Source organism: Schistocerca americana, chromosome 1 (genome assembly GCF_021461395.2).
Source record: "Schistocerca americana isolate TAMUIC-IGC-003095 chromosome 1, iqSchAmer2.1, whole genome shotgun sequence".
Lineage (NCBI taxonomy): Eukaryota > Metazoa > Arthropoda > Insecta > Orthoptera > Acrididae > Schistocerca > Schistocerca americana.
Window position 1 is genome coordinate 773,476,330 of NC_060119.1, and position 27,638 is coordinate 773,503,967.

At 41.3% G+C, this 27,638-nt stretch overlaps 1 protein-coding gene across 1 annotated transcript in view; it reads right to left on the bottom strand.

The window, feature by feature from the left end:
* The window catches only part of LOC124580275 (trypsin-1-like), a 67,094-nt gene that overhangs the window by 21,653 nt on the left and 17,803 nt on the right, over positions 1-27,638 (bottom strand). Inside the window, exons 2-3 of the mRNA XM_047131283.1 lie at positions 25,919-26,075; positions 1,154-1,292 (exon numbers count right to left, since the gene is read on the bottom strand). Coding sequence (XP_046987239.1) covers positions 1,154-1,292; positions 25,919-26,075 — 296 coding nt within the window. The remainder of the gene's footprint in view (positions 1-1,153; positions 1,293-25,918; positions 26,076-27,638) is intronic.

The following is a 27,638-nucleotide window of genomic DNA, read 5'->3' on the forward strand; positions in this document are numbered from 1 at the left end:
AGTGTAGTACTTAAGATATTTGTAGATTTCTGTTTTTTGTTTTTTACAAATATCTAAATGTTTTGAAACTCTGTTTAAAAAATATGGGTTTCTCAAACTTAAAGTTTTGCGGTATTTTACCATTTTTATCTAAAAAAGTCGTAACTGTTCTGCATCTTGAAATTGTGGGTAACAATGTCGAAAACTTATGCGCCACAAATGTATCCACTCGTATTCGTGAATTCAGACTATTAAGACCAGAACCGAGTGAGGTGGCGCAGTGGTTAGACACTGGACCCGCATTCGGGAGGACGACGGATCAATCCCGCGTCCAGTCATCCTGATTTAGGCTTTCCGTGATTTCCCTAAATCGCTCCAGGCAAATGCCGGGATGGTTCCTTTCAAAGGGCACGGCCGACTTCCTTCCCTAATCCAATGAGATCGATGACCTCGCTGTCTGGTCTCCTTCCCCAAAACAATCCAGTCCAATCCAAGACCAGACGAATAATGGTTATGGAATGACTGCAGGCAGAAGGTGCTGTATATATCCGTTATGAGACCACTCCATTGCTCTGGCAAACATCACTTTAGATATACTTGGATGTTTGTTGATTGATGGGGCAATTTTGAAAACAAATTTGTATTTTCTGTTCCCCGTCATTAGTTGTGACTGTACAAATATGTCTCTTGGTACAGAATAATTGGCCAAACATGTGTCATCTAGAAAAGGCACTAATTGTAATTACTTTTGGAAGAAGGAGGAAGACTCAATGGATTTTAACGATGATCATTACAAAAGGCCACAGTATCTGATTGTAAGAGGAATGGAAAGAGATGTCGCCCATGTATTTTTCAAAATGATCATCTAAACAATTAACATGGGCAGTTTATTGAAGCCATTGAATACTAAACGTGAATAACCTGATGGTGATTTGAATAACCACCATCTCATATGTACGTCCACTGAGAACAGTTACAGGAAAGACGAAAGGCAGATCCACACTGCACTATTTTAATAGTTACTGCTAACTGACAATAAAATGGCGAGACTTAAATTTAGCTTTTGCATTTTGGTCTCGAAACAGTGAGTGATCTGCGACATTTCTCCTGCGTATGTGAATACTACAACGGAATGTAAAGAATTATATGAAATCCATCATATTTGTAAACTCACCCTCAGCAAAGCTATATCTGCAGATGAGTCCACCATACCAGTATAGTTCACGTGTACGATGTTCTGCTCCACTCGGTGGATGGAGCCTCCACTCGTCTGTGAGTTTGTGCCGGCCAATATGTACTGCTCAGACGGTGCGCTGGAAACGATCATATTAATTGGCAGAACGAGATATCTGACAGCACACTGCACCCACTTATGCACTAAGAAAACACATTGTCCATAACAAGTGTCTCCAACGATTCACAGTTACTAACTGTTAATATGTATTTATTTACTTTTTTTTTTTTTTTTTTTAGGAAATGCGGAGAGCAGATAGTTAACATATGACCAATCTGATACATACGTTTAAATTTCTCCCGCGGGTCAGCTTCACTGGAGTGAGGAGTTAGACGCCATAGAGAAATGACGCGCCCCGCGATCTGGAGTAGTTTTAAGTAGCGCACAAGCGTGGAAAAGGGGCCTTGTTTCGACTTTCGAGAAGGGAGTGGAGCGTTTGGTGGTCACTGAAGGTAGCCTGCGCTTGTCGGTGTCACGTGCTGGTTTCCACGCACGAGACGGCCGGCAGCGAGGGGCAGGCAGTCATGTAACCGCCGGTGATCGGAACAACACGCGAGAGTGCAGCATGCTGTTGCTGGCCCAACGGGTTGTGGTGCAGGGCGTGTGCAGCCGCACCGTGGGAGCTCGCCAGAAACTCCATTTCGAGTCAAGTTTCTTTAGGTCGACTGAACTGTTAAATGTCATTCAATTTTCACCTTAGGTAACTGAATGTTGACTAAATGCACCAAAGAGTTTTCTTATTGCATGTCTGGAGCAGCTGTGTAGAGTTCTTTTATAAAAACAAATTTTTTGTGACTGTTCCAATTCTTAACTGTTTTAGAGGCCACGATCCATTGTTCCTTCTTAAGATTGGTTTGAACAGTTTTTGCAACTGTTTAAATTATTAATTATTTGAGGGCCAAAACCGGCTGCCTTGTCAAAGGAGATGTTTGAAAATACTAACGATCAAGTGAACCAGCTCCATGATTAAATTCCGCCATTCCACAATATTTCCAGTTACAAACATAAATAACCATAATATTCTAAGAATATTACATATGAAGACAGCACTTGAAAAGATTTTATATGCAAATGGAAACATATTATAACATGCTTGTACGTCGCTCCTTGGAGCCCATTGTGTCGTTGTAAATATTTTGAAACTACATGCACGGGTTTGTTTCATGGCTAGGAGAGTCTTTGTCACTTCTGTTGGGAAACACCGCTCTAAGCGAAAACACAGTGATTGTTGCTTCCTTTTAAGAATGATACGCCGTGTAGGTTGTAGATTATATGTTACAACTGTGTGTCAGAACATCAACACCTGGTTAACCGCCTTTAGAAAGAGAACACTGCTGTCTGTCCATATTCCACAGCGTCGTGGAGAAGTGCGTAAGGACGTTTGGCGGAACTGAGATAAGCCTTCGCTAGGTTGTTGCTTTGAGCTAGTCTCGTGAGGCATTTACGACATGTGCAGCAGGTAACGCATTATGCTCATAGGGCAGCTATACAGGTTCGAGTCATATTCTGGAAACGGCCCGCTATCAAAAGTTACAAATAGAAGTACTTAATTCACTACTAATGGATGACGACACATCTGAAGGTACTAATAGGAAAGCAGCGATACTAGCATCACCTAATGGTCTGATAAATGTGTTACACCTGCTACGGTGAAGCACACGAACAAACCAAGAGAATAATGTAGATAGTCCAGTTTCAAGCAGATCCGTCAATAATCCATAGTACAGCAATCCAAAACATAGTCCAGTTAACGGGCAGGTCACGAAAGTAAGATGTAAGTGAGGTAGAGACTATAGCATAAAATGTTTCGTAGTGACTCGCAGCCGCCCGGTGGCCGGGTTTTATCTCATGTCCGACGTCCATGGCCAGGAATACACAACCACTTGCTGGCCTCTTTTACCAGCCGGCGGTGGTGAAGTTTATAGCGGAGGTCGTTGTATATCGATCTCACTGACGGATGACAGGGATACAGCATCCCTCTCCCTCCCTTTAATCGGCGCTTAGGGCCAGAAGTAGCTCGGTCGATATCGTGATCAGCGTATGGGAAGGGTGGCCAAGTCATCTAAATTTTCACAGGCAATCTCGGCATCTCGACATGTGGAGTCGCTGAGACCTCAGTTGGGCCAGCGGTGGTGGCCGAGCGGTTCTAGGTACTTCAGTCCGGAACAGCGCGACTGCTACAGTCGCAGGTTCGAATCCTGACTCGGGCATGAATGTGTGTGATGTCCTTAGGTTAGTTAGGTTTAAGTAGTTCTAAGTTCTAGGGGACTGATGACCTCAGATGTTAAGTCCCATAGTGCTCAGAGCCATTTGAACCATTTGAACCTCGGTTGGCGGCAGGGAGAGCAGTGTTGATCCTGGAGTACGGGGGAAAGGGGTTTTGAGACGGTGGTGGTTGTGTCGAGGTAGAAGCCGTTAAGTGTAGGCTCAGCTGGTTTTAACATGAGACTGACAGCCTCTTCCGCATCTGCACTTTAATGGTGAGAACTAACCACTCGGCTTTGCAATTTGAGGCTGGCTACAACGACGGCACTGTCAAGAGCACTATGACTTTACCAGAGCGAAACACCAGAAAGATACTGGATAAAAATTGAGGAACGTTGTCCGAAACGATTGTTTCTAGGATCTATTCAATGACAAATATATTCTGCAGTGCACTTTATAGTCTCCTTTTATGTAGTATTTAACGTTCTAACGTGAGGAAATTTGAGTAATAGGTTTATGACGAGGAGTGGCAACCGGGCGAAGAGATCGCCAGCTGGATTCACATGGACGGGATAGTTAGAGCTGGAACCATTGCAGGGGTGCTGATTGGGTTGACGTACAGGACTTGCAAGGGCAGACTGTTCTCTCGATGATTTTCCAGCCTTTAATGGAGCGTATTTGTCATACAGTTGAGTTTAGTAAAGCCGTGAGGATTTTCATTTACTCCTGAGAGAGGAATCGAACGAGGCAGCGCAATGGTTAGCACACTGGACTTGCATTTGGGAGGACAACGATTCAAGCCCGTGTACGGCCATACCGATTTGGGGTTTTCCGTGATTTCCATACATCACTTAAGGCAAATGCTGCGATGGTTCCTCTTAGAGTTCAGAGCCACTTTCCTTCAGCATCCCTTCCTGATCCGAACTAGAGCTCCGTCTTTAATGATTTCTTTGACAACGGGACGTCAAGCGCTAATCTCCTCCTCTTCACCTCCTGAGAGAGTAATAGCAAAAGCCCACAAACTGTTTTCCTCGCTCAGTTACAAGTTCAGGTAAATTAATGTGTCTTAAGTATCGGTATATAGTCAGTTGCAGTTTCTTTCTGGCACATTCTAGCGCATACCAATCACTCTCTTTGGGGATTCCGTTGTAAATATATCTATGAGAGAGTGTGACTGCTGTTCGTATGATGGGCAGGAGAAAGCTGAAGTAGCAACACGTTTTAAAAAGAAAGCACCGACTTAAATTTCATACTGGATGGACTAGTGTATAAATGATTTACGTTAGTGTTACCAGCTGTAATTATATGCTAATATGTCCATCTGAGACTTGAAAGAGCAGTTTCGAAGCAAGCAAACTCGTCCAGTTTAGGCGGTTTGTAGATAGAGCTGTAAAAGAAGGGAACTAGGTACTTGGCTTCTCTGGCTGCTTCAAAGACATTTAAACCAGTATAGCTGGACATATTCGCGCTTTTTTACAAGTTAAACCTACCTTCTCAGCGCACTGAGCTCTCTTAGTTCCAACGTGTTGGTACACCTGCATCTTGCAGTTTGTAGGCTAAAGTCCCTGAAGTTGTTGTTGTTTTGGTCTTTAGTTCGAGGAACTTTTTGATGTAGCTCTCCATGCTACGCTATCTTGTGGATGTCTATTTATCACCGAATAACCATTGTACCGTACATCCTGAATCTGATTTCTATATTCATCTCTTAGTCTCTGCGTACGATTTTTAACCCATCATACTTCCCTCTAATACTAAATTGGTGATCCCTTGACGTCTCAGAATGGGTCCCATCAACCCATAGCTTCTTTCAATAAGATAATGCCACGAACATCTTTCCGCCCCGTTCTAATTAGTATATTTTCATAAGTTACGTACCCTACCCATCTAACCCTCACCACTGTTCTATAACACCACATTTCAAAAGTTTCTATTCCCTTGTTGCCTAAACTCTTTATCGTCCCTGTTTCATATTAATATGTGGATACACTCCATAAAAATATTTTCAGAAAAGGTTTCCTGACGCTTAAATTTGTATTAGATGCTAACAAATTTCTCTTCTTCATTCTCTTCTTTCATTGCCATTCTACATTTTATATCCACTCCACTTCGGCCATCGTCAGTTACTTTGCTGCTCAAATAGCAGTAATTAGCTACTACCTTCAGAGTCTCGTCTCGTAATCTAATTCCCTTGGCATTACGTAATTTAATTAGACTACCTTCGATTATCCTTATTTTTCTGTTGTTTATGTCCATCTTACATCCTCCTTTCAAGACACTATCCAGTCTGTTGAACTGATCTTCCCAGTCCTTTGTTGTCTCTGACAGTATTTCAATATGACAGGCAGATCTCACTTTTTCCTTTTCTCCTTGACCTTTAATTCCTACTCCAAATTTTTCTTTTGTTTGTTTTACTGCTTGCTCGGTGTGTGACCGAAAAACATTAGGGATCGGATGCAACCCTGTCTCACTTCCTTCGCAACCACTGATTCCTTATCAAGCCCCTCGACTCTCATAACTGACGTTTGGTTTCTGTAAAAGTCGTAAAAGCATTTCGCTCCTTGTTTTCTAACGCTGCTGCTCTCAGATCTTCCAAGAGAGTATTTCAGGCAACATTGTCAAAAGCTTACTCTAAGTCTGCAAATGTTATAAAGGTAGATTTTTCTTTCCTTAACCTGTCTTCTTAGCGACCTCGTAGGGTCAGTATTGCCTCGCGTATTCCTACAGTTCTTCAGAATCCGAACTGATCTTCCCGAACGTCGGCTTATACCACTTTCTCCATTTTTATGTAAGGATTTCGTGTTCGCATTTTGGAACCATGACTTACTAAACTGATAGTTCAGCAATATTCACACCTGACTCCACTTGCTTTCCTTGGAAATGGCATTGTTATATTCTTCTTGAACGCCGAGGGTATTTCACCTGTCTCATACAATTTGCTCACCAGGTGAAAGATTGTTGTCATGGTTGGCTGGTTCTCCCAAGGCTAACAGTCATTCTGAAGGAATGTCGTCTCCTCTCAGGGCGGTTTCGACTTCTCTTTTGTGCTCTGTCAAATTCTCCTCGCAGTCTTATATTCCACATCATGTTTACCTACGTCCTCATACAACTTTTCTTTGGAGATGTCTTTAATTCTCCTTTATGCGGTATCTATCTTTTCCCTGGTGATATGCGTCTAACTCCTTACACTTTTCCTGTAGCCGTTCATGCTTAGGCATTTTTCGTTTCCTGTCAATCTGACTTTTAGAAGTTTGTATTCCATATTGCCTGCTTCATTTGTTTCATTTTTATATTTTTTTCATTTCATCAATCAAATTTAGTATCTCCTGCGTTATCCAAGGACATCTACTAGGCCTTGTCCTTTTAAGTACTTGATCCTTCACTATTTTATGTCGCAGAGCTATCCATTCTGCTGTATTTCCTGCCCCTGTTCTAGTCAATTGTTGCTTGGTACTCCCTCTGAAACTATCAACATCCTCTGGTTTATTCAACTTATCCTGCTCCCAGCTCCTAAATTTCCTACCTTTTTGCAGTTTTTAGTTTTAATTTAAAGTTCATAACCAATAAATTGTGATGAGAGTTGACACCTACCCATGGAAATTACTGTTTAAAATCTGGTTCAATAATCTCTGTCTTACTATTAAATAGTCAATATGGATCCTTCATCTGTCTTCAGGTCTTTTCCACGTATTAAACCAATTGTTAGCTGAGATTAAACTGTGCTTTGTGCAAATCTACCAGGTGGTTTCCTCTGTATTTAATTTGCTACAACCCATATTTATCTTTTATTTTTCCTTCTCTTCCTTTCCTGCAATCGAATTTTAGTCACTTGTCACGATTAAATTTTCGTATCCCTTAACTATTTGAGTAATTTCTTTTATCTCATCATTCATTTCTTCAATTTCTTCATGTTGAAAGCATCTAATCAAAATTGTTTCCTTTTTTATTAGTGAAAGTATCAATGATAAGATTGTTCCAAATTAATTATTCAACAAACCTGCATCTGACGACGTCTGTGAACTTGTTTCTTGTACTCCTCCATTTTGCCAAAAATGCAACATGTATTTGACTCAGCAATCAAGTTTAAGAGAATAATGTCATTCGTGCAATGGCATTAAGATGGCCCCGAAAAATTAACTTTTGGCCCTGATGTTTACTTGGTGAAATTATATCTTGGCTGGCATTGTTTTGTCTCTGGTTATGACTTGGATATTATCATTACGATTTGAAAAATTCTGTTGAGTGTTCTGACGAGTGGGTGGGCCATCAAAGGTTTGTCGTCGTTGGTAGTAATCATAGGCTCCGTATGGTTGATGGCGGCTCTGGTGCCACATTTGGTTTCTTTGTAAAAAAGATGTGTTGGAATTATTCCACTAATTCTCCCAGTTTTTCTGGTTGTTACTGTACTGCCGATTATTTTGTGGGATATTGCCATATTGACCATTGCGGAACGACATTGATGGAAGGGGATGATAATTTTGATTCATGAATGGGTAGGCATTCACATCATTCTAACATTCTGCTGTTACTGGGGTTATGGAAGAAAGCGTCTTGAATTTCCATATTGAGGTCTATTATTCGGAAACTGCCTGCCGTTATTACGGAAACGGTTGTGTCTATTCTTTGGGTTTCCGGGAAAGAATGTGACTAGATCGTGGATTGTGTGTTTCACCCAGTTCAAGAAGCCGTAAAACACCACGAAAAGTGTTCAAGTTTTCTGTGCGATTCCCTGTCAGCAACGGAACCTTCAATGATCTAGGTAATTTTGAAATACAAAGCTGAATGAGACCGGAAGGGCTGTAAGGTTCAGTTAAATGATGATACTGTTGAATCATGTGGTCAAAATATTGTGTCAAAGTGCCAAATTGTGAGTTATAAAAATGTGGCATATTTAGCAACTGATCTTTCACATCACGCTGTGAAGTAGGATTCCAGTAAGGATCAAGAAATTGTTGTTGGTATGACTGGAAAGACAAACATTGGCGTGCAATGTATCACATATGTGTTGCAGGTTCGCCTTCCAAGAAACTACAGACAAGTTCTAATTGATGTGCCACTGGCCAATTTGGAGGAAAAGCGAATGTAAATTGCTGAATCCAATCAAGAGGATGTAAATCATTCGGGTTATTCCTGAACATTTTAAATTTCTTGATTGACAGGAAGTGTTTGTAATCTACATTGTCTTGGGTGGAAAAGATGGAGCATCATGGGGCAAAGAAAATTTGCCTGGGAAGGAATTACTATGTACAGGATAATATTGTGCAAATGGAGCCTGTGAAGATGAGATTTGGGGCTGTTGTTGCTGGTATGCAAACGGATTTTGCTGCTGTTCTGGGACAAAATTACGAGGCGCACTGTCGTCCTGTAATTATTGCTGAATATCACAAAGTTTACTATGAATTGAGTTGAGTTCTCGTTTTTGTTGTTCATTAATAGTGATTTGTTTACTCTTAAATTTAGCTAGCGCTTGGTATTCAGTTGTTTCTGAAAAAGGATCTGGGGTTGTCTGATCTAAATCATTTTCTGCATGAGTTTCCAAAGCTGCTACTCTTTCCGTTATGTTTTCTAATTGTGAGTGGAATTGCTCACCCTGTTCTGTGACCTTTGTTTTGAGTGACGTCAGATGTCAGGGATTGGGTACGTGATTCTAAGGCCTGTGTGTGCTCAGAATGAGCAGCGGAAGTTTGTTCCAACTTTTCAATAGACTCAGGTGGAAGTACCACCTTGACTCTGTCCCTAAGGTTAGTAACGTCGCGCTTATGCGTTTCAATTATATCCTGTAATTTATTGTCAGTTATTTCTTTAAATGTGTCGATAGTTTGAGTTAATTTCTGAATGTTACCGGTAAGATATTCGTCACGTTTTGCGTTCTGTTCATCACGCTTAGCACACTCTGCACAGTATTGACCAAATTGTTCATCACGTTTAGCATTGTCTGCACGGCTCATCATGCTTTGCGTCACGTTCTAATTTATCTTCAACTAGAGCTGGGGGTGTCACATCGGAATTTGGGTGTTGCAACTCATATTGCTGGGGAGGGCTGCTAAAAACTGTTTGAGAATTCTCAGATGAAACAATTTCTCTGTCTGTGGAAGAATATTGCAAGAGAAATTGGTTGTCGGAATCAACCACATGACTTTGTGAAGGTTGAATTAACATGAACGAGTCATGGAAAACTGTTTCTAATTGGCTTACTACGTTCTAAGAATCCGAAGGCAGAAGAGGAACCCAGGCAGAATTTTGTGATTTTGTGGCGTCATTACTTGCCACAACTTTGTTATGAAATTCCAGATCACTTTGTGATGTAGGAGGGTTAGCTGACAAAACTAGGTCGTTGTCCGGTAGTTGTTGCTTACGCGATTTTGAGGAACTGCGTAATTGTACTTTATCACCCTGTCGATTTGTTTTGGACATCTTGAGGGAGACAATATGGCGGACAAAATCTCAAAATGGTCGTAATTCACAAGACGATATTTTGTACACAAAAAGTAAAAGAATTAGAATGGACACATAAAATCAGTATAAACAGAAGCTAGAGCTAAAATAAATATTCACAAGCATAGCAGCAAACTCAATATTACGCAACTTGCAATGAGCGCACAGCTGAAACTGTGGTGTAGCAGCAAATGCAATATTACGCAACTAGCAACGCAGCGCACAGCTGAAACAGTGTTGGGGAAAGGAATGCTCGAAAACAAAGTCCACAGTTACGGAAAATATATCCAAGTACGTCACCACAGAGGATGTCGCCAAGTGAAAGTATGTAACCAAAATTGTATCCTTTTTTTTATTAGTGAAAGTATCAACGATGATTGTTCCAAGTTAATTATTCAACAAACCTGCAACGTCTGTGAACTTGTTTGTTATACTCCTCCATTTTGCCAGAAATGCAACATGTATTTGACTCAGCAATCAAGTTTAAGAGAATAATGCCATTAGTGCAAGGGCATTAAGATGGCTCTGAAAAATTAACTTTTAGCCCTGATGTTTACTTAATGCAGTTATATCTTGACTTGAATAATGCCAGTTGTGCAATGGCATAAAATTAGTTATTTGAAATAACTTTGCTTTGATAACATTAGTTATACCAAAATCGATTTCAAACCGTCAACTGCGCATCTATATTGCATAGAGTCCTCATTTTCTTTACATTCTTTCATTGGTGATTAACTTCACTTTACCTCTCATTTTCATATTCAATACAAGCAAAGGATGTGGATTATGATTCAGGCTGTCAGATTTAAACACAATGTTGATATCTCTCTCTCTCTCTCTCCCTTAAGTCATACACAAAACCTACCATTTCCAACACTTTTGTAGTACGAATCACTCTTACAATAAATTTTACAAAACGCGTACTGTGTCATACCTTGGACATACAAATCCTAACTCTGAACATTATCTAACAAAAACCATTTTGAAATCATTATGTATCTTCTGTCATTGACGTGCTAAAGTTTTCTTAGGTAACTGCACAATGAACGCAACTCCTACCTTAAAGTTGTCCGCACACGTCTGCTCCTTCGGGGCATCTAGTGGCGACTCTCGAGTTTTTTACTGAGCGGGCCCGGCTCTCTTAACCATCAAAGATCCTCCTATTCAAAGATATTATACTTTTTTCACCTTGCGGTTGGCAACTAGCGACTTTATTTTCTGGATCTACCCTGATCAGACCTTAGCACATACCTTTCAATGTCTGCGGAGCTGGTAGGCACATAAACTTGTGCTACTGTGGTTGATGTTGGATTCGTGTCTATCTTACCTATGATAATGCATTCACTATGCTGTTCATAGCAGCTTACACACATTCATATTTTCCATTATTAATTCTACTATTGCATTACGCCTATTTGATTTTGTATTCATATCCCTGTTTACTGGTGACCAGAAATTCTGTTCCTCTTGCCACTGAACCGGTAATTCTTACTGTATCGAACTTCAAGTGATCCAGTTTCCTCTTTCAATTTTGTAACCTACCTACCTGATTAAGGGATCTAAGATTCCACACTCCAATCCAATGAACGCCAGTTTTATTTACCCTTATGACAACATCCTCCTGAGTTTTCCCTGCCTTGAAATCCAAATTGGGGCCTATTTTACCACCGGAATATTTTACACAAGAGGATGCCATCATCATTCAACCGAAAATGCTCTGGAGAAAAATTACAGCTATAGTTCCCCTTGCTTTCAGCCATTCACAGTACCAGCACAGCAGAGCCGTTTTGGTTGATGTTACAATGCCACATCAGTCAATCATCCAGAGCGTTGCCCCTGAAACTACTGAAAAGGCTGCTGCCCATCTTTGTAAACCACACGTTTGTCTGGCCTCGCATGTTGTGTATGGCTATCAGCGTCAAGGAGGCAAGCAAACCACCCCACCAGACGCAAGGCCCGTTGTTTATGGGGTGAAATATTGTACTGTAAAGAATGGATGCCCATCATCACTTTTGTGAGAAAGTTTGGCGCCGATGCCATAGTGAGACATGCTGGTAGTCAGGATAAAACGTTTTGTGTGTCACAGTTGTTAGCATATTGGACCCGCATTCGGGATGACGTTGGTTGAAACCCACGTCCGGATGTCCAGGTTGAGGTTTTCCATGATTTTCTTAAATAGATTCAGGCAAATGTTAGGATGGTTCCTTTGAAAGGCCACGGCCGATTTCCATCCCCATCCATGAAAATATCTCAGCCTGTGCTCCGTCTCTAGCGGCCTCTATGTCGACAGGACGTTAAACCCAGTCTTCCTTCCTTGATAGATCATAGGTCGCTAATGAGCTTATTTCAGATAATGTTTTAACTTGTGAAAAGTTCCGTGACACCGCTTCGGACATTCATATTTTGCACGTTTCTTGCTTAGATTATCAAGGGGTCGATGATGTGAGAGACACTTGTAAATTTTACATAATAATTTCTGTATTTTTTCTGCGGCATCCACATGTTGCTTAGTCGGGTGAAGTGCTTTTACCACTTAATGTGCAGTCTAATTACACCATTTAGTCTTGAACGAACTCGAAACATTCGTAGGTTGCTGTTCAGTTCATTTTATTGTGGTGTTTGGAACAGTAGACATCATTTCGCAAAGTATTGCCCACTCATATCAACACTTAATAACGTATCATCCAGATGATTAACTGTATTCAGAAAGTTATCGATCATCTATTTTTAAAAAAATCTTTGGAATATCTTTGGTGCAACAACAATTCGGAAACACAACCTATTGTGCCTGTACAGTCCAGCCGGCCAGAGTGGCTGAGCAGCTCTAGGCGGTGCAGTCTGGAACCACGCGGCCGCTAAGGGTCGCAGGTTCGAATGCTGCCTCGGACATGTGTGTGTGATCTCCTTAGGTTAGTTAGGTTTAATTAGTTCTAAGTTCTCGGGGACTGATGACCTCAGCAGTTAAGTCCCATAGTGCTCAGAGCCCCTCCTTTTGTACAGTCTAGATGAAGTGTTGGTGACCATGAACTGGCCCTTAGCAGCAATTGTAAATAAGCTTCGGATCTACCAATACTAGAGACTTACTGTCCACCTGATAATCCTGACATAAGCTCTTCTGGCCTTGGAATGGGTAGACGTTAATTTCTGATTGTACATTAATTCACCACCAAGACGCAGGGAGCCATTTGCTCTTCGTAACACTACCTGGCATGTTGTCTATTGATGGGATGTAAGGGGAACAGTATATCTTGTAGCACCAGACTATTTAACTTGGACTTGACGTCATCTCGCAACAATGCTGTCACTGGTCTAACTCTAAAGTAGAGAAGTGTTGCGGAAGCCGTAGCTATATGTGAGCTCCGTAACTGTATGCACATCTTCAGCTCAGTGAAAATAAATATAAAATTTGTTACACAGTGGCTGTAGGTCATCGAATGTACAGCAGCTGATAGAGTATTGATATTGTCTACTATTTTCAAACAACAGATGTAAAAGTGTCCAACCCAAAAACGTTTTGTGCCTGACATTGATGGTACAACTAATAAATTAATCGGGCCGATGACAGTTTAATACAACGCCGTTAGTTTGCATTTAACATGCAAAGTTATGCACTGCTTGCTGTAGGATTGTAATCTTTGTGATGTCGGCTGATGAGACAGAGAATTGATCTGTGTACAGTTTTCTTCACTTTTAATAGACCTAGTGAATAGGCATGAACAAGGAATTTTATTAATTGGTTGTTGACCGACAAGTCTGTTTGCATGGCCATCATTTTATGTATCAGGATCGTTAGTGGCACAGAAAGATTTTTCGGCTGCTCTATTATAGATTTTAGATTCAGTTTTCGTTCCATAGATACAAAAAATGAGAAGATTCTCGTGGGTGTGGAACATGTCAGAAAGTATAACGTAAAACATTTGAATATAATACTTACTCCCCTGATCATTTGTCAGGAGATTGCCGAAACAGGTGAATACAATGCAGTAAACTGGGAAACCTAATACTTACAGAATTAACATGCTGTTAGAATGAAACATTGTTATGCCTATTAATAAATTTATCAGATAAAAAATACCTAATCTTGACTGTGATGACTAATTGTAAGTCTGTCAAAACTGAAATCTAACAGACATTTTTACTTAAGCTGGCTTAATAGTCTCTGTTAAGACGTAGAGTAGAAGGAGTTGCCTATCAAAAAGTCTTTCAAACTCTGTTTAAGGTGTGCTTTATCTGAAACCAAGTTATTAATGGTGTCTGGAAATTGATTGAAATTTGTGTTACTGAAAGGTAAGTGATTTTAGGTCTTTATGTAGATTGTTCTTACTCCTAGTATGGACACTATGAATTGAGCTATTGGTTGGAAATAAAGATATATTACTTGTAACAAATTTCATTAAGGAATAAATATACTGAGAAGCAGTGGTTAGAATACCAAGTTCCTTGAACAGGTTTCTACATGATGTTCTGGAATTTACAGCACAAATTACTCTTATCACACGCTTTTGCATCCTAATAGCTTTTGCTCGGTTTGATGAGTTACCCCAGAATATGATTCTGTATGACGTAATAGAATGAAACTAAGCTAAGTATGCAACTTTTTTTATATTTATATCTCCTAATCTGACATAATTCTCAATGAAAGTACAGACTTAGGCACTTAAGCAATTCTGTTGTATGCCGTTCCAAACTGAATTTATTATCGAGTTGTAATACCAGAAATTTAACATTGTCAACCTCTTCGATCTGCATGACTTCATACGTTATACACATGATTGAAGGAAATGTCTTACAGGTTCTGAACTGCATATAGTGGGTCTTCTCAAAGTTTAATGACAGTGAATTAGCTTTAAACCATTTAATAATGCCACTGAAAATTTGATTAGCAACTATTTCTCAATCTGTACTTGGCTTGCTACTTATTGCAATGTTTGTCTCATCTGCAAACAAAACAAACTTAGCATCTGACAATGTAACAGACGAGGGGTCATTAATGTAAACAAGAAAAAGCAGTGGACCCAAGATGGAACCTTGAGGATCGTCACATGTAATTATTTCCCAATTAGATGAGGACTGGCTGCTTACTGCACAGGTATTTTGCAATGACACCCTTTCTTTCCTGTTAGATAGACAAGACTCAAACCATTCCGCAGCATTGCCGGTGACACAATAATATTCTGCTTGTAATTTACTTAAGAGATTTCTGTGGCTCACACAGTCATAAGCTTTTGACAGGTCACAGAAAATCAGAAAATGCCAGTATCCTCTAATTTATTATCTAATGAATTAAGTACATTCACATTGTAAGTGTAAACAGCTTTCTCAATATCAGTACAGGTAAGAAATCTAAACTCTGACTTGGACAATATATTATTTGCAGTCAGATGCTTAAGGAGACGCTTGAACACCTTTTCAAATATATTTGAGAAAGCCGGCAAAAGTGAAATTGGCCGATAGTTTGATGGTATCTCTTTATCTCCCTTCTTGTAAAGAGGCTTAACTTCAGAATATTTTAACCAGTCTGGAAATGTTTGATTGATAAGAGATTGATTTACAAATAATTTAAGATAGAACTCAACTTGCATGAGCACTCTTTGATTAACTTCCTTGATATTTTATCATACCTAGTGGAATACTTAGATTTTAATTATTTTATGGTGGATGCCACTTCTTTGGGAGACGTGAGTGTCATTTCCATTTTACTGAAGTTATTTTTAAAGATTGATCTCAGATACTCCATTGCACTGTTCACCGAACCTGATGACCCCCAGCTGTCAGTAACAGAAATGAAATACCTGTTTATGAGGTTTGCAACACTACATATATTTGTCGTCAAACTCTCATTTATTTTTAGAGCTATCTGTTCCTTTTCGTGTTTGGCCCCACCTGTCTCTGTCTTCACTATATCCCATACAGTTTTTATTTTTTTGCCTGATGTAATTATCTTTTTCTCATAATAAAGCTGCTTCGATTTCTGTGGGTGTGACATGTTTATGCTGCTGCGGCGTTGCCGGTACGCCACATATCCTTGTTCACACCACTGCGCACAGCGCATTTTCCTTTGAGGTCACTGAATGTGTGTTTAGGCAGCGTCTTGGTATCGTTTCACCGAGATTGGGCAGTAGGGAGACTATGCTAAGACTATAGGCCAATACGCGCCACTGCCGATTTGTTGTTTGGGCTTGGTCCCCAAATGGATGACAAGGTTTCAAATTTTATTAGGACGATGAATAAGAGCTTGAGATCCGAATACGCTACCTGTAGTGTGACTTCTCACACACTCTACCTTACTTTCATCAAAGTTTTGCTGTACTGCATGCGACACTTTAAGCGGTCTTACAGATGACACGGTTCTTTCCACAACATAGTGCTGAGCTGCATTTCGTATTTCAGAATTTTTTGTTATTCTTTAAATTTCTTCGAGAGTGCACGAACTACTTTGTCGGTTAAATACTTAATTAATAAATCACACACTAACGAGTCAGCATAAACCTGTTTGTAACTCTCATTTTTGCAAAAAAAAACTGACATTCGTCTACCTAGGTCACTTTCCCAGGCAGCATGTGACTAACATCACTTCTTGTGATAATGAAAAATTCTAGCATGGACGGCACAGGATGTGGTTGCTGTTCGCAATGCTTAGAGAGTAAATTGTACTCTAGCTAATCTCAAGACTCGGGAGTTTCGAGAGGACGTAACTCTGCAATCGGTGCCACAGTTCCTTGAATTTCGGCTTCATGATTGCGTATCCCAGTGGCTGTGTCCTCACACACACCTTAAGTTAGAATCCTCGTCGCCAACGTTACAGGTCACTTAATAGAAGGTGACAATCACTGAACTATAAGAAATAAAATCGTCATGACCTCTGAACTGTTAGCGCTAGGACGTTCAAACTGCAATGTTGACCGCGGGGTACGATGAAAATTAGTATGCGCATGCGCCTTGTGGTTTAGCGAAGCACAGTTTCATTTGGACGAGTTCGTCAATAAACAAAATTGGCGCATCTGGTGGACTGAGAACCTGCATTTCGCGATACAGTCTCTCTCTTCACCCCCAACGTTTGATATGTGGTGCGCAATGTCCAATCACGGAATAATCTATTCGATATTCCTTGACGGCACGGTGAGTACCGAACGGTACATGAAGGTTTTGGAAGATGATTTCATCCCCATTATCCAGAGTGACCATGATTTTTACAAAATGTGATTGTTGCGAGACGGAGCTTTACCCCATCGAAGCAGGAGAGTGATGTCCTGGAGGAGCACTCTGAGGACAGCATTCTCGCTCTGTGGCCTCGACTGGCCGCCATATTCTCCGGATCTGAACACAAGCGACTGTTTTTTGTGGGGCTATATGAAGGACAACGTGTACAGCGATAACCCCGAAACCATTGCTCAGCTGAAAACAGCCATCGGGAGGTCATCGATGACATCGATATTCCGACACTAGCGGGTAGTGCAGGATTTCGCTACTCGTATGCGTCAGATCACTGCCAAGGATAGCAGGAATATCGAACATGTCGTAATCTAAATCCGAATGTCTGTGGTAACGTTTAGATGTCGAGAAAAGTGTGAGCTCGCCGTAGTTTGTAACTAATTTACATTTTTTCTTATAGTTCAATCTCTGTATTTCAAAACTCCACGCTGCGTCGTCGTAATTTGAAAGCCAAGAGATCGAGATATTCGGGCTTCAAACAAATCCATAAAGTATTTCAACTTAAATCTAGTAAACAGCCATGTCACAACATTACGGAATAAGCAAGACAGAGACTTCGGCACAACACGATTCAAAGTGTCTTCCAGTTATCTGGTGGCCAGGTCTTAACTTTGACTTGACTTCAGCAGGCAGGCCAATATGATGGCTTTTTGATGCTGCCGGAGAATTCGTTGATAGCGGAATCGACCTCACTGTCGAATGACAGAGCTATAGCTATGAGGATTGGAAGATCCACTTTTTATGCTTCAAAACGGTGGAGCAACTACATTGAAAATGTGTATTTAGAGCTACATGAGCTTGTTCTCCCGTATTCAGTCCTCCAAGAGGACGCTGATAGCTGAAAGACAGCCCAGTCTTTCACATACCTACAAAAAACGCAAGTCGTTACGTAGGACAACATTCATTCATGTGCATCTATGGCTAACTGTCATGAAGTCCACACAATTCTTTAAACAGAGCACTTTCTCGACGAACGTAATGTTTGTACAGAGCAATGAATGTATAAGGCAGACCAAATTTTAGTTTTAATGGATAACTATAATTACATGGTAGGAAAACGAAGAGAAGGTGAAATACAAGGAGAACTGGTGAATTTTGCACAGAACTCAGGTTAATAAAAGCAAACATTTGTTTAACAATCACGAAAGAAGGTTGTGTATGTGGTTGAGATCGAGAGACTCTGGAACGTTTCAGAATGATGATGTGATGGTAAGCCAGAGGTTTCAAAATCCCATTTTAAACTCGTGTTGTGGTGTAACGGAAATTCGCGGCAATTTACAGCAGGTTTCTGTCCATCCCGTTGTATGCAGATGAGGAGGTAAATGTACGATAGCTATTAAGTCATTGGATTCCGAAATGGTTTTCTTATTTAAATATGATGTTTTGGTAATTTTTCTACATAAATATTTTTTTCTATTTGTTTCATATCGTCATCGTGTGGCTCTGCCATCATCTCTGGCAGCATCTTCGTCGCTGACGCCGGAGACAATAAGTCGACCACTGTCACACAAAACCCGACGGCCAGCGCAGAGAAGAATATCCTACTTACGACTGTTACTCTCTGCCTTCAACTGAATTACTTACGAAAAACGTTGTAAGTGAAAAGTAAATGAATGTCGTTGTATTCATTGACTAACGTGTAACGTGATTATGTAGCAGTATGCGTGTTAATGTCTTGCTGTCAAGAGTTGTCACAAACTTGTGTATGCTACGATGTAATAAAGTCAGCTAGAAGTGAAGATGATTGTGTTCGACTTCTCATTCAAAAAGCAAACAGTAATCATTTATTTTGCAAGATCCTGCGGTAAAATCACTTCCCTGTTTTGAGTGATGCTTTTGATATTTGAGAATAGTTTGAGATAGATAATGCACGAAAATCTGCCAGTTCAGCTATAATTTGTTCACGGAGCTGTCCATTCCAGAGATAGGCTTTATTATTGGGAATTTTCGATGAAGTTAATGTTTTTACTAGGTCAACGGAGAGTGTTTATGCTCAAGCTAGAGCCTCTGAACAATAGAATCTGAAAATTCCTTTCCACGAAACAAAAATATAGTTAAGGCCTACACACTGGGTAACCGAACACGGTCAAGAAAGATTAAATCAAATACTTACTTGAGTGCAAAGCTTATTAACTGAAAACACAACTTCTGCAATACTTATTCAGCGGAATCAGAGGCTGCAACGCAGCAACTCAGACCCTCATAATAATTTATTGATTATTCATTGCAAATTAAATGTACAGGAATCGTAAGAAGTAAAAAGTTTGGATGATGTGTGGTTAAGATAAGAGAACCAGACGTAGTTCAAAGTTTTATATGAAGCATTATGCAACGACTGACAGAAACAGGAAGAGAAACGCAACATAAAATGGATGGGAAACGTTCAAAGATGATGTGATGAAGGCAGAAGAGTAACAAAGGATAAAAATCAAGTCCCAGTAGAAGTTGTTCGGTAACATGCGAGATACGGAATGTAACTGACGAGAAGAGAAAATATAAAAATGAAGCACATGAAACAGGCAAAATGGATCACAGATCTCTAATAATTGAGATTGACAGCTTAAAGCTGGAAATTATATATAGAAGAGCTTTAGAAAAAAAATGAATTTGCTGATCTAAGTCGAAATAAGGCACCTGGAGTAGACCAAATTAATATCTCTGGGAGAATCAATCATGACAAAAAAATTCCACCTGGCATGCAAGATATATGGCACAGGCGTATAAGCCTCAAACTGCAAGAGGCATTCAGTAATAACAGTTCCAGATATCGAAGATACTGGTAGTTCCTTCAGTTCAATAAATAGTAGTTGCAAAATGAATAAACTATGTACTTACAGGAAAGCAGAAGCACTAGTAGAAACTGCCGTCGTGGATGATCGGTTTACATTCCTGAGATAAGTTGGAACATGCGAAGCGGTGATGATCCCACGACTTATGTTAGACAGTTGAATGAAGACTGGTGGACTTAAGTTTGTAGTGCTTCTAGAGCCAGAGAAACCGTTTGGTAGTGTTGAATGTAATAGACTGTGTGATATTCTGAAGGTAGCAGGGATTAATTACAGGGAGGGTAATTCTATCTGTAACTCGTATGCAACCCAGACTGTAGTCATATTTGTTGAAACGTATGACAGGGAAGCAGGAGTTAAGAAGACCGCGACACGGAGTTGTATCTTACCCACGTTATTCAGTCCATACACTGACCCACCATTAATATTTCCTGGAGCAGCTGTGGACTTCGACCACCATTTGTTAGTTATTGCAGGTCAAAACTAAAGAAATTGCAGGAAAGTAGGAAATTAAGATGGGACCCGGATGAGTTGAAAGAACTAGATGTTGAGAGTTTCAAACCATGATTTAGGCAACTGATATAGGGGAAAGAAATATAATGGAAGAGGAACAGGTAACTTTGTGTGATGACGTGGAGAAGGAGGAAATTGAAGAGAAGGGACTTCGATATGTTGAGAGAACCAAAGTTCCTTTACATGTTTACACAGAGTATCAAGCAACGATTGGCTGAAACAGAAGTAACGAATACTAAAGATGGAAGGATAGGTCAACGAGAAGACATAACGAGAGCAGCAGAGGATCGAATAGGTCAAAAGACAAGGTCTAGTAGAAATCCTGGTTTGTAAGATACATCAACCGTGGTAAAATTCAACAGTTTGTGTTAGAGCATAATAACATGAGGAACTAAATTTAACTGTTTACAGGAGAAATAAAAATGCAGCTAATAAAACAGCAAGTGACAATACAGATATCTAAAAAACTAAAATTGATGGGAAGTGCAAAACGACAAAGCAGTAATGGCTAGAGGAGAAATGCACAGCTGTTGAAGTACGCATGGCAATGGGATAGGTAAATGCTGCCTACACGAAAATAAAATAAACGTTTAGAGAAGAATGAGAAAGGTGTGTGAATACCAAGGGCTCAAATGGCACGCGAATGCTACGTGAAGAACGGAAATCCGAAATTTAGAAGGGCAGTAGAAATGAAAGGAACTTAAAGCGAATAGGATTGTTTGTGGTATCCAATGAACACATTTGCCCTGCTCTTTTCAATTAGCTGTGAAGCTTGGTAGCAGCCTCTGTACCCCGGATGTATATTAATAAACGACAGGAACAACTCTCCATCACCCGATACCAATTTCAGGCCCCCGATCTAACGGCTCCCAAACCCACAAAAAAAAATTTCCTCATATTTCAAGCAATTATCGATTAAATATAAAATTTTAAAATTCTGTATACGTGCAGAGACTATATATCTCACGACACATAAATTGTCCAGAGTATATTCATCCATTATTTGAGAACAAAAGCACTTTCAAGCAGCAACAAATTTTACATATAATTTCCATTCTTTCCGAAGTTTTCATGTCGGGATGCTGTTTATGTTTGCGTGCGGCCAACTAGATGGAAACTGCCGAGAGGCAGCACTGTTACATCAAAACAAGACATCAACCACAACATTTCAGGTCCTTTTTGGACGTCTGTGTGATCATGGGTCCTTTCAGACAGACGAACGTGCCGGGAGCGGCTTACTGTGCGTACAACTGATTTGGAACTCGTACGCGAGTTCATCTCAGAATCGTTAGAACACGGTCCTCCGAATCTGGTTTACTCATAGTTCGCCGCCTCCCTGCACATTCGTGTGTTTGAAAGGGTCTATGATCACACAGACGGCCAAAAAGAGCTTGAAATTATGAATAATGTGGTTGGTGATTGATAGGGTATTTGCTCTGGTGTAACCTCTCGAAACTTCCCATCTGCTTGGCCGTATACAAACATCATCTCGGCTTGTTCGTGACATGAATACAGGACCATCCTACTGCTTACAGTATGCTCGCAGCGTCAATCAAGCAGCCTAGGCGCTACAGTCTGGAACCGCGCGACCGCTACGGTCGCAGGTTCGAATCCTGCCTCGGGCATGGATGTGTGTGATGGGTTAGTTAGGTTTAAGTAGTTCTAAGTCCTGGGGGACTAATGACCTAAGTCCCATAGAGCTCAGAGCTATTTGAACCAAGCAGCCTATAACACGCAAGGAACAAACAGCACTTGACCAGAGGAACTTTCATTTGCCAGAGCCATCTACCGTGGCAATGATGCGTTTCCAGACACAGGTTCGTAGGACCTTTTCCCATTTCCAGTCAGGAATCCGTTCCTGCAGTTTGTCGATTTTATTAATGTTCACGCTGTATAAATAAGCAGAGTCCGGCGTCACTGGGCGTTCTCTCGCTCAGGGGCCGTGACGTAACACTTCACGACTATGACCACTTCATGCAGAGCTGTCACCTGTCTCTCCGGGACGCAGTTTACCAAGTCAACGAGAGCGCCCTGACTGCTAGCCGTCAGAGGCAGCAGATCTGCGGGTAGCTGACACTTACATCGCGATGTGATGAGTATGGCACCATTTTCTGGTTTGTGTTTATATCTCACATGAGGTCAACGCCCTTTGACCCGGACAGAAAATGTTCCAGTGATGATGAAAATTGCAGCAATGGATTAGACACTGAATAATGATCAATATAACTTTAGTGATCGGAGGCGTACATCGCGAACCAGGGGCTCAATTATGCAACAGATGGCTCTGAGCACTATGGGACTCAACTGCTGTGGTCATAAGTCCCCTAGAACTTAGAACTACTTAAACCTAACTAACCTAAGGACAGCACACAACACCCAGCCATCACGAGGCAGAGAAAATCCCTGACCCCGCCGGGAATCGAACCCGGGAACCCGGGCGTGGGAAGCGAGAACGCTACCGCACGACGCAACAGATGGCGCTTTGCGCTTCTCTAACTAGCAAATGGCAAGCGTGCTGCTAAAGAGACTACAGCACGCGTACGGGATTGCCATTTCGTGCAAAATGTTTTTCTCTAATTTCGGAAAACTAAAACCGGCGTATCCTATTAAAATACTCTAACTAAGCCAAAAACGAAATTGCAACATCATATCATGAAAAATGAGAATATTTCAAGCATTTTGTGGTTTGAATACGGTAAATGTGTACATGTAGTACAGATAAACAAATCATTAGTTACTCAGAAAAATTGGATGATTTGTTCTATAGAAAGAGCTTCAGAAATTGAGCAAGTCAGTAACGCATTGGTCCTTGTTTGCCTCTTATGCAAGCAGTTATTCAGTTTTGCATTGATTTATAATGTTGTTGAGTGTCCTCCTGAGCGATATCGTGCCCAGTTTTCTCCACTAGACACATTAAATCGTCAAAATCCACGGATGGGTGAGGGCTCTGCCCATAATGCTCCAAATACTATCAATTTGGAAGAGATCAGGTGACCTTGCTGACCAGGACAAGCACGAAGACAAGCAGTAGAACCTCTTGGCGCGTGCGGGCGGGAATTTTCTATCTGAAATGTACGACCAGGATGGCTTTCCATTAAGGTCAACAAAGCATGGCGTAGAATGTCATCAACGTCGTAGTTGTCTCGGACTGTATGGTGAGTGACAGCCGGATTGGTATCCCACCACTCTTCGGGGCATTTCCAGACACGTCTTCCCTGGTCGTAGTGCGAAGCGGGATTCGTGAAGACAACTGTACTCCAGTCAATGAGATTAGAGGCAGAATGTGCCACACAATACTACAAATATGCTGATTGCTGTGCACAGGTCAATGGCAGTCGGCGCAAGACGCACTTCTCTACGACGAGGAGCTTGAGGATGGCCTCCCAGATCGACCACCGTCATGTGTCGAATCGCTGCCAGGACAACTTGGTGCATCATTTCACTACGATGGTTATCAACAGACATGCTGCCCCATACACGTTCTTGATGCTAAGGATATTTTCCCTTCGGGTGCCCAAAGGAGAATAAGAAGAGCTTAATGGTCCTTCCGGCCACTGATCTATCATTTGCACGTCAGATCGATGGTAAAGATGCGTCTGGGACTGTAATTGTCGCTCTGGCGATTACTAGGCGCTCTCGTTCCGTCGCTTGTACAGGTCGACCGCTTCGTTCTTGACGCTGTATGCGACCATGGTTCAGCCATTCTTTCCATAAACCTGCCTGCCACTTTAGGAAAATAAAATAGATGAATTGTTTAGGAAATTTAAAAAGGCTTATAATTCATGTGTAACTTGTCGCCTTAAAGGAATTTTCTTTGTAATTCAAAACCTGATCTCAAATTTTACTGTTCTATAGTATTTTCGAATTTACGGATAACTTAAATGGCTCTGAGCACTATGGGACTCAACTGCTGAGGTCATTAGTCCCCTAGAACTTAGAACTAGTTAAACCTAACTAACCTAAGGACATCACAAACATCCATGCCCGAGGCAGGATTCGAACCTGCGACCGTAGCGGTCCTGCGGTTCCAGACTGCAGCGCCTTTAACCGCACGGCCACTTCGGCCGGCACGGATAACTTAAATTAGCATTTATATTTCAATTATACTAAGTTAGCTCATATGTTTTGGCCTCTTTTGTATGTGTATAACGTGATATTTTGTCTTATAGCATATGCTGAATGAATGTTACTTTTCAAAACAGTTATTTAGTTCGCTTTTAATATTGCAGAGCAGTAGCTTCTACATCTAGGTCTACATTTATACTCCGCAAGCCACCCAACGGTGTGTGGCGGAGGGTAGTTTACGTGCCACTGTCATTACCTCCCTTTTCTGTTCCAGTCGCGTACGGCTCGCGGGAAGAACGACTGTCTGAAAGCCTCCGTCCGTGCGCGCTCGAGTCTCTCTAATTTTACATTCGTGATCTCCTCGGGAGGTATAAGTAGGGGGAAGCAATATATCTTTTGTTAATTAGCGACAACGCTTTCACATTACCCAAATGAGAGGGTCCCCGAATCAGTCCTATGACTCTGGTATGGTCTAAAGTAGTTATCGATCCTCAGTTCACGGTACTTAAGATTGGGGTCATGTATTAAACCGATTTTAACACTCGAAATATGGATTTCTTATAGGAACGCAATGTAGCGCGACTCCGATGCGGTTATGTAAGCACCGACGTAAAGGCAAGGGATTAGTGTGGCATTCGTGTCTTTCCGACTTGCGTACGGTAAAAGCGGAAACGTAAACTATGGCGACGTTATTACCAAATGAATCTGTACAGGAGCAACGACTTATTCTCTTTTGGGCTGCCGAAGGGCAAAATCCTTAGAGAATCAAGAACGTGTATGGGGCATCATGTCTGTTGATAACCATCGTAGTGAAATGATGCACCAAGTTGTGCTGGCAGCGATTCGACATATGACGGTGGTCGATCTGGGAGGCCATCCTCATGCTCCTCGTCGTGGAGAAGTTTCGCTAACTCAAGTGCGAGACACTCGGAGCACCTGTCCTATAGTATTGATATCTCTCTCGGCGATTATCACACCTTCGGTCACTTAAACGCCTTGGAGATTAGATAATACTCGTCGGAAGAGGATGCGCAGCAGGCAGTTACGAAATTCGTCATGCAGCAGGACATGGCGTTTTACTAAACGCTGATGCTTCGGTGGAATGATTTCTTCAGTTCGCACAGCGGTTTTGCCTGATTGGCTTATCGATTCTGCTGTGGATAACCTTCGTACGGAAACTTTTTCAAAGCTCTTACACATTTTCTGGAGTACTGTATCGGATGAATGGAATCACCATGCAATCAGGAACGTTATGTTGTTGCCATAAATGCGTCTTAAGTATAAAAATTAAGTGAAAGAATTTCATATATATTTTGTAAAGGGTCAAAGATATTGTTGTTAGGTGATGCGAATGGCTTTGTTTTTATAATGGGAAATCGGTAGTGAAATTATATCACATAGAATATAAAGTATAAGAAAGCGTATTTTTCCGACTGGACAGGGTTATAAGAGCGGCTGGGCACACAATTCGCAGACGCGGTGGCTGCTTTACCTGGTGGTGACGCAGTGCGCGGCGGTGACCAGCCAGTTCTCGGAGAGCACGTTGGCGCCGCAGTAGTGGCTGCCGTTCACGTGCAGAGACGCCAGCGCCGGGAACTCGTGGTCCGCCGCCGGTTTGCCGTTCACGATGCGGCCCCCGTGTCCGGACACTGCATCGCGACAGACAACTCTGAATGTCTATCACAACACGTAGTGAATAGTACCTACTACTCATGTGTAAGATGGCCTTTGACTTACTACCCATTAAATGTACATGCTGTTACGCGACGTCCCACTAGCACTGAAATCAAGTGAGATGTTGCGAGATTGGGAGCCACACCATTTAGTAAACTTCGGTGACGATTTCGTGGCTAAATATCGTTCCTTTTTCCGTCCTCTTCTCAAGGAAAGTTCCTGCGCTCAAATTATTCTTGGGACTAGCTGAAACCCGGAGTAGAAAGCTCTGAAACATTTAGCCGGTCATGCAACGTGTATCGGAGAGACAAATTAGATGCAATAGCAGTGGGAGTGTTCATTGCAGCTGAAAAGAATAGTTTTTCGTTGAGGCAGAATTTGAGTGTGACAGTGAAGTTATCTGGTCGCGTATAAAAGTCTACGTAAAACCAAGTAAATTATTGAATTTTTTTACCGACCACCCGATTCAACTATGAAAGTTTTAGAGTCACTTACGGAAAGTCAACGATTAGTAGCACGGAAATGCCCAGGCTATATAATATTAGTTGGAAGCGACTTAAGACTACGTCAGTGGATTGATTACGGGGGACAGAGACTCTTGCGAAGTACTTTGAACACTTTTTTCCCACAGCTAGTTCGACAGCCAACATGCAGTGGAAATGTTTGAGACCTTGTAGCTACAAACAGCCCTGACTTTGTCGACTGCGTCAGAATAGAGCCGGGCATTTTTGATCATGATGTCATGATAGCCACTATTTCGATGAAGCTAATGAATCTATCAAGAAAGCTAGGAGAGTATTTCTGCTAGAAAGAGCAGATAAGGACATGTCAGCATCTCAATTAGGCAATGGATTGGCATCATTTAGTTCAAGTATGATGAAGGTAGAGAAATTATTGGCAAAGTCTGAACGGATTGTAAATCGTGCTCTGTAGAAATATATACATAGTAAGTAGATTAAGGACAGAACTGTGGTTGAGCAAGGAAATTCGGAAAACACGAAGAAGCAAAGGCTGTTGCAATCTCGTTCCATAATACAACGCACAAATGACGACAGCTAAAGGTTAGTAGAAATTAGTTCTTCTGTAAAAAGTCTATGTACTAAGCATACAGATACTACCGTCGTACCTTATCAAAAGATCTGGCCGAGACTCCGAGAACATTTTGGTCCTATGTCAAATCACTAAGCGGCTCTAAGGCTTTTATCAGTTACTCGCTGACCAGTCTTGTGTGACGATAGAAGATATCAAAAGGAAAGCCGATGTTTTAAATTTTGCGTTTGATAAGTCGTTCACGCAGGAGTAAAAGCATGCAGTCGTTTGACTTTCGCGGAGACTCCCGGGGAATGGATGACACAGAAGAGAAACAGCTGAAAAGGTTGAAAACAGATAAGTCGCCAGGTCCAGGTGGAATCCCAGTTCGGTTTTACAAAGAGTGCTCTACTTCAATGGCCTCTTACTTATCTTGCATTTATGGCGAATATCCCGCCCAGCGCAGAGTCCCAAGCGACTGACAAAAAGCGCAGGTGAGTCCTGTTCAT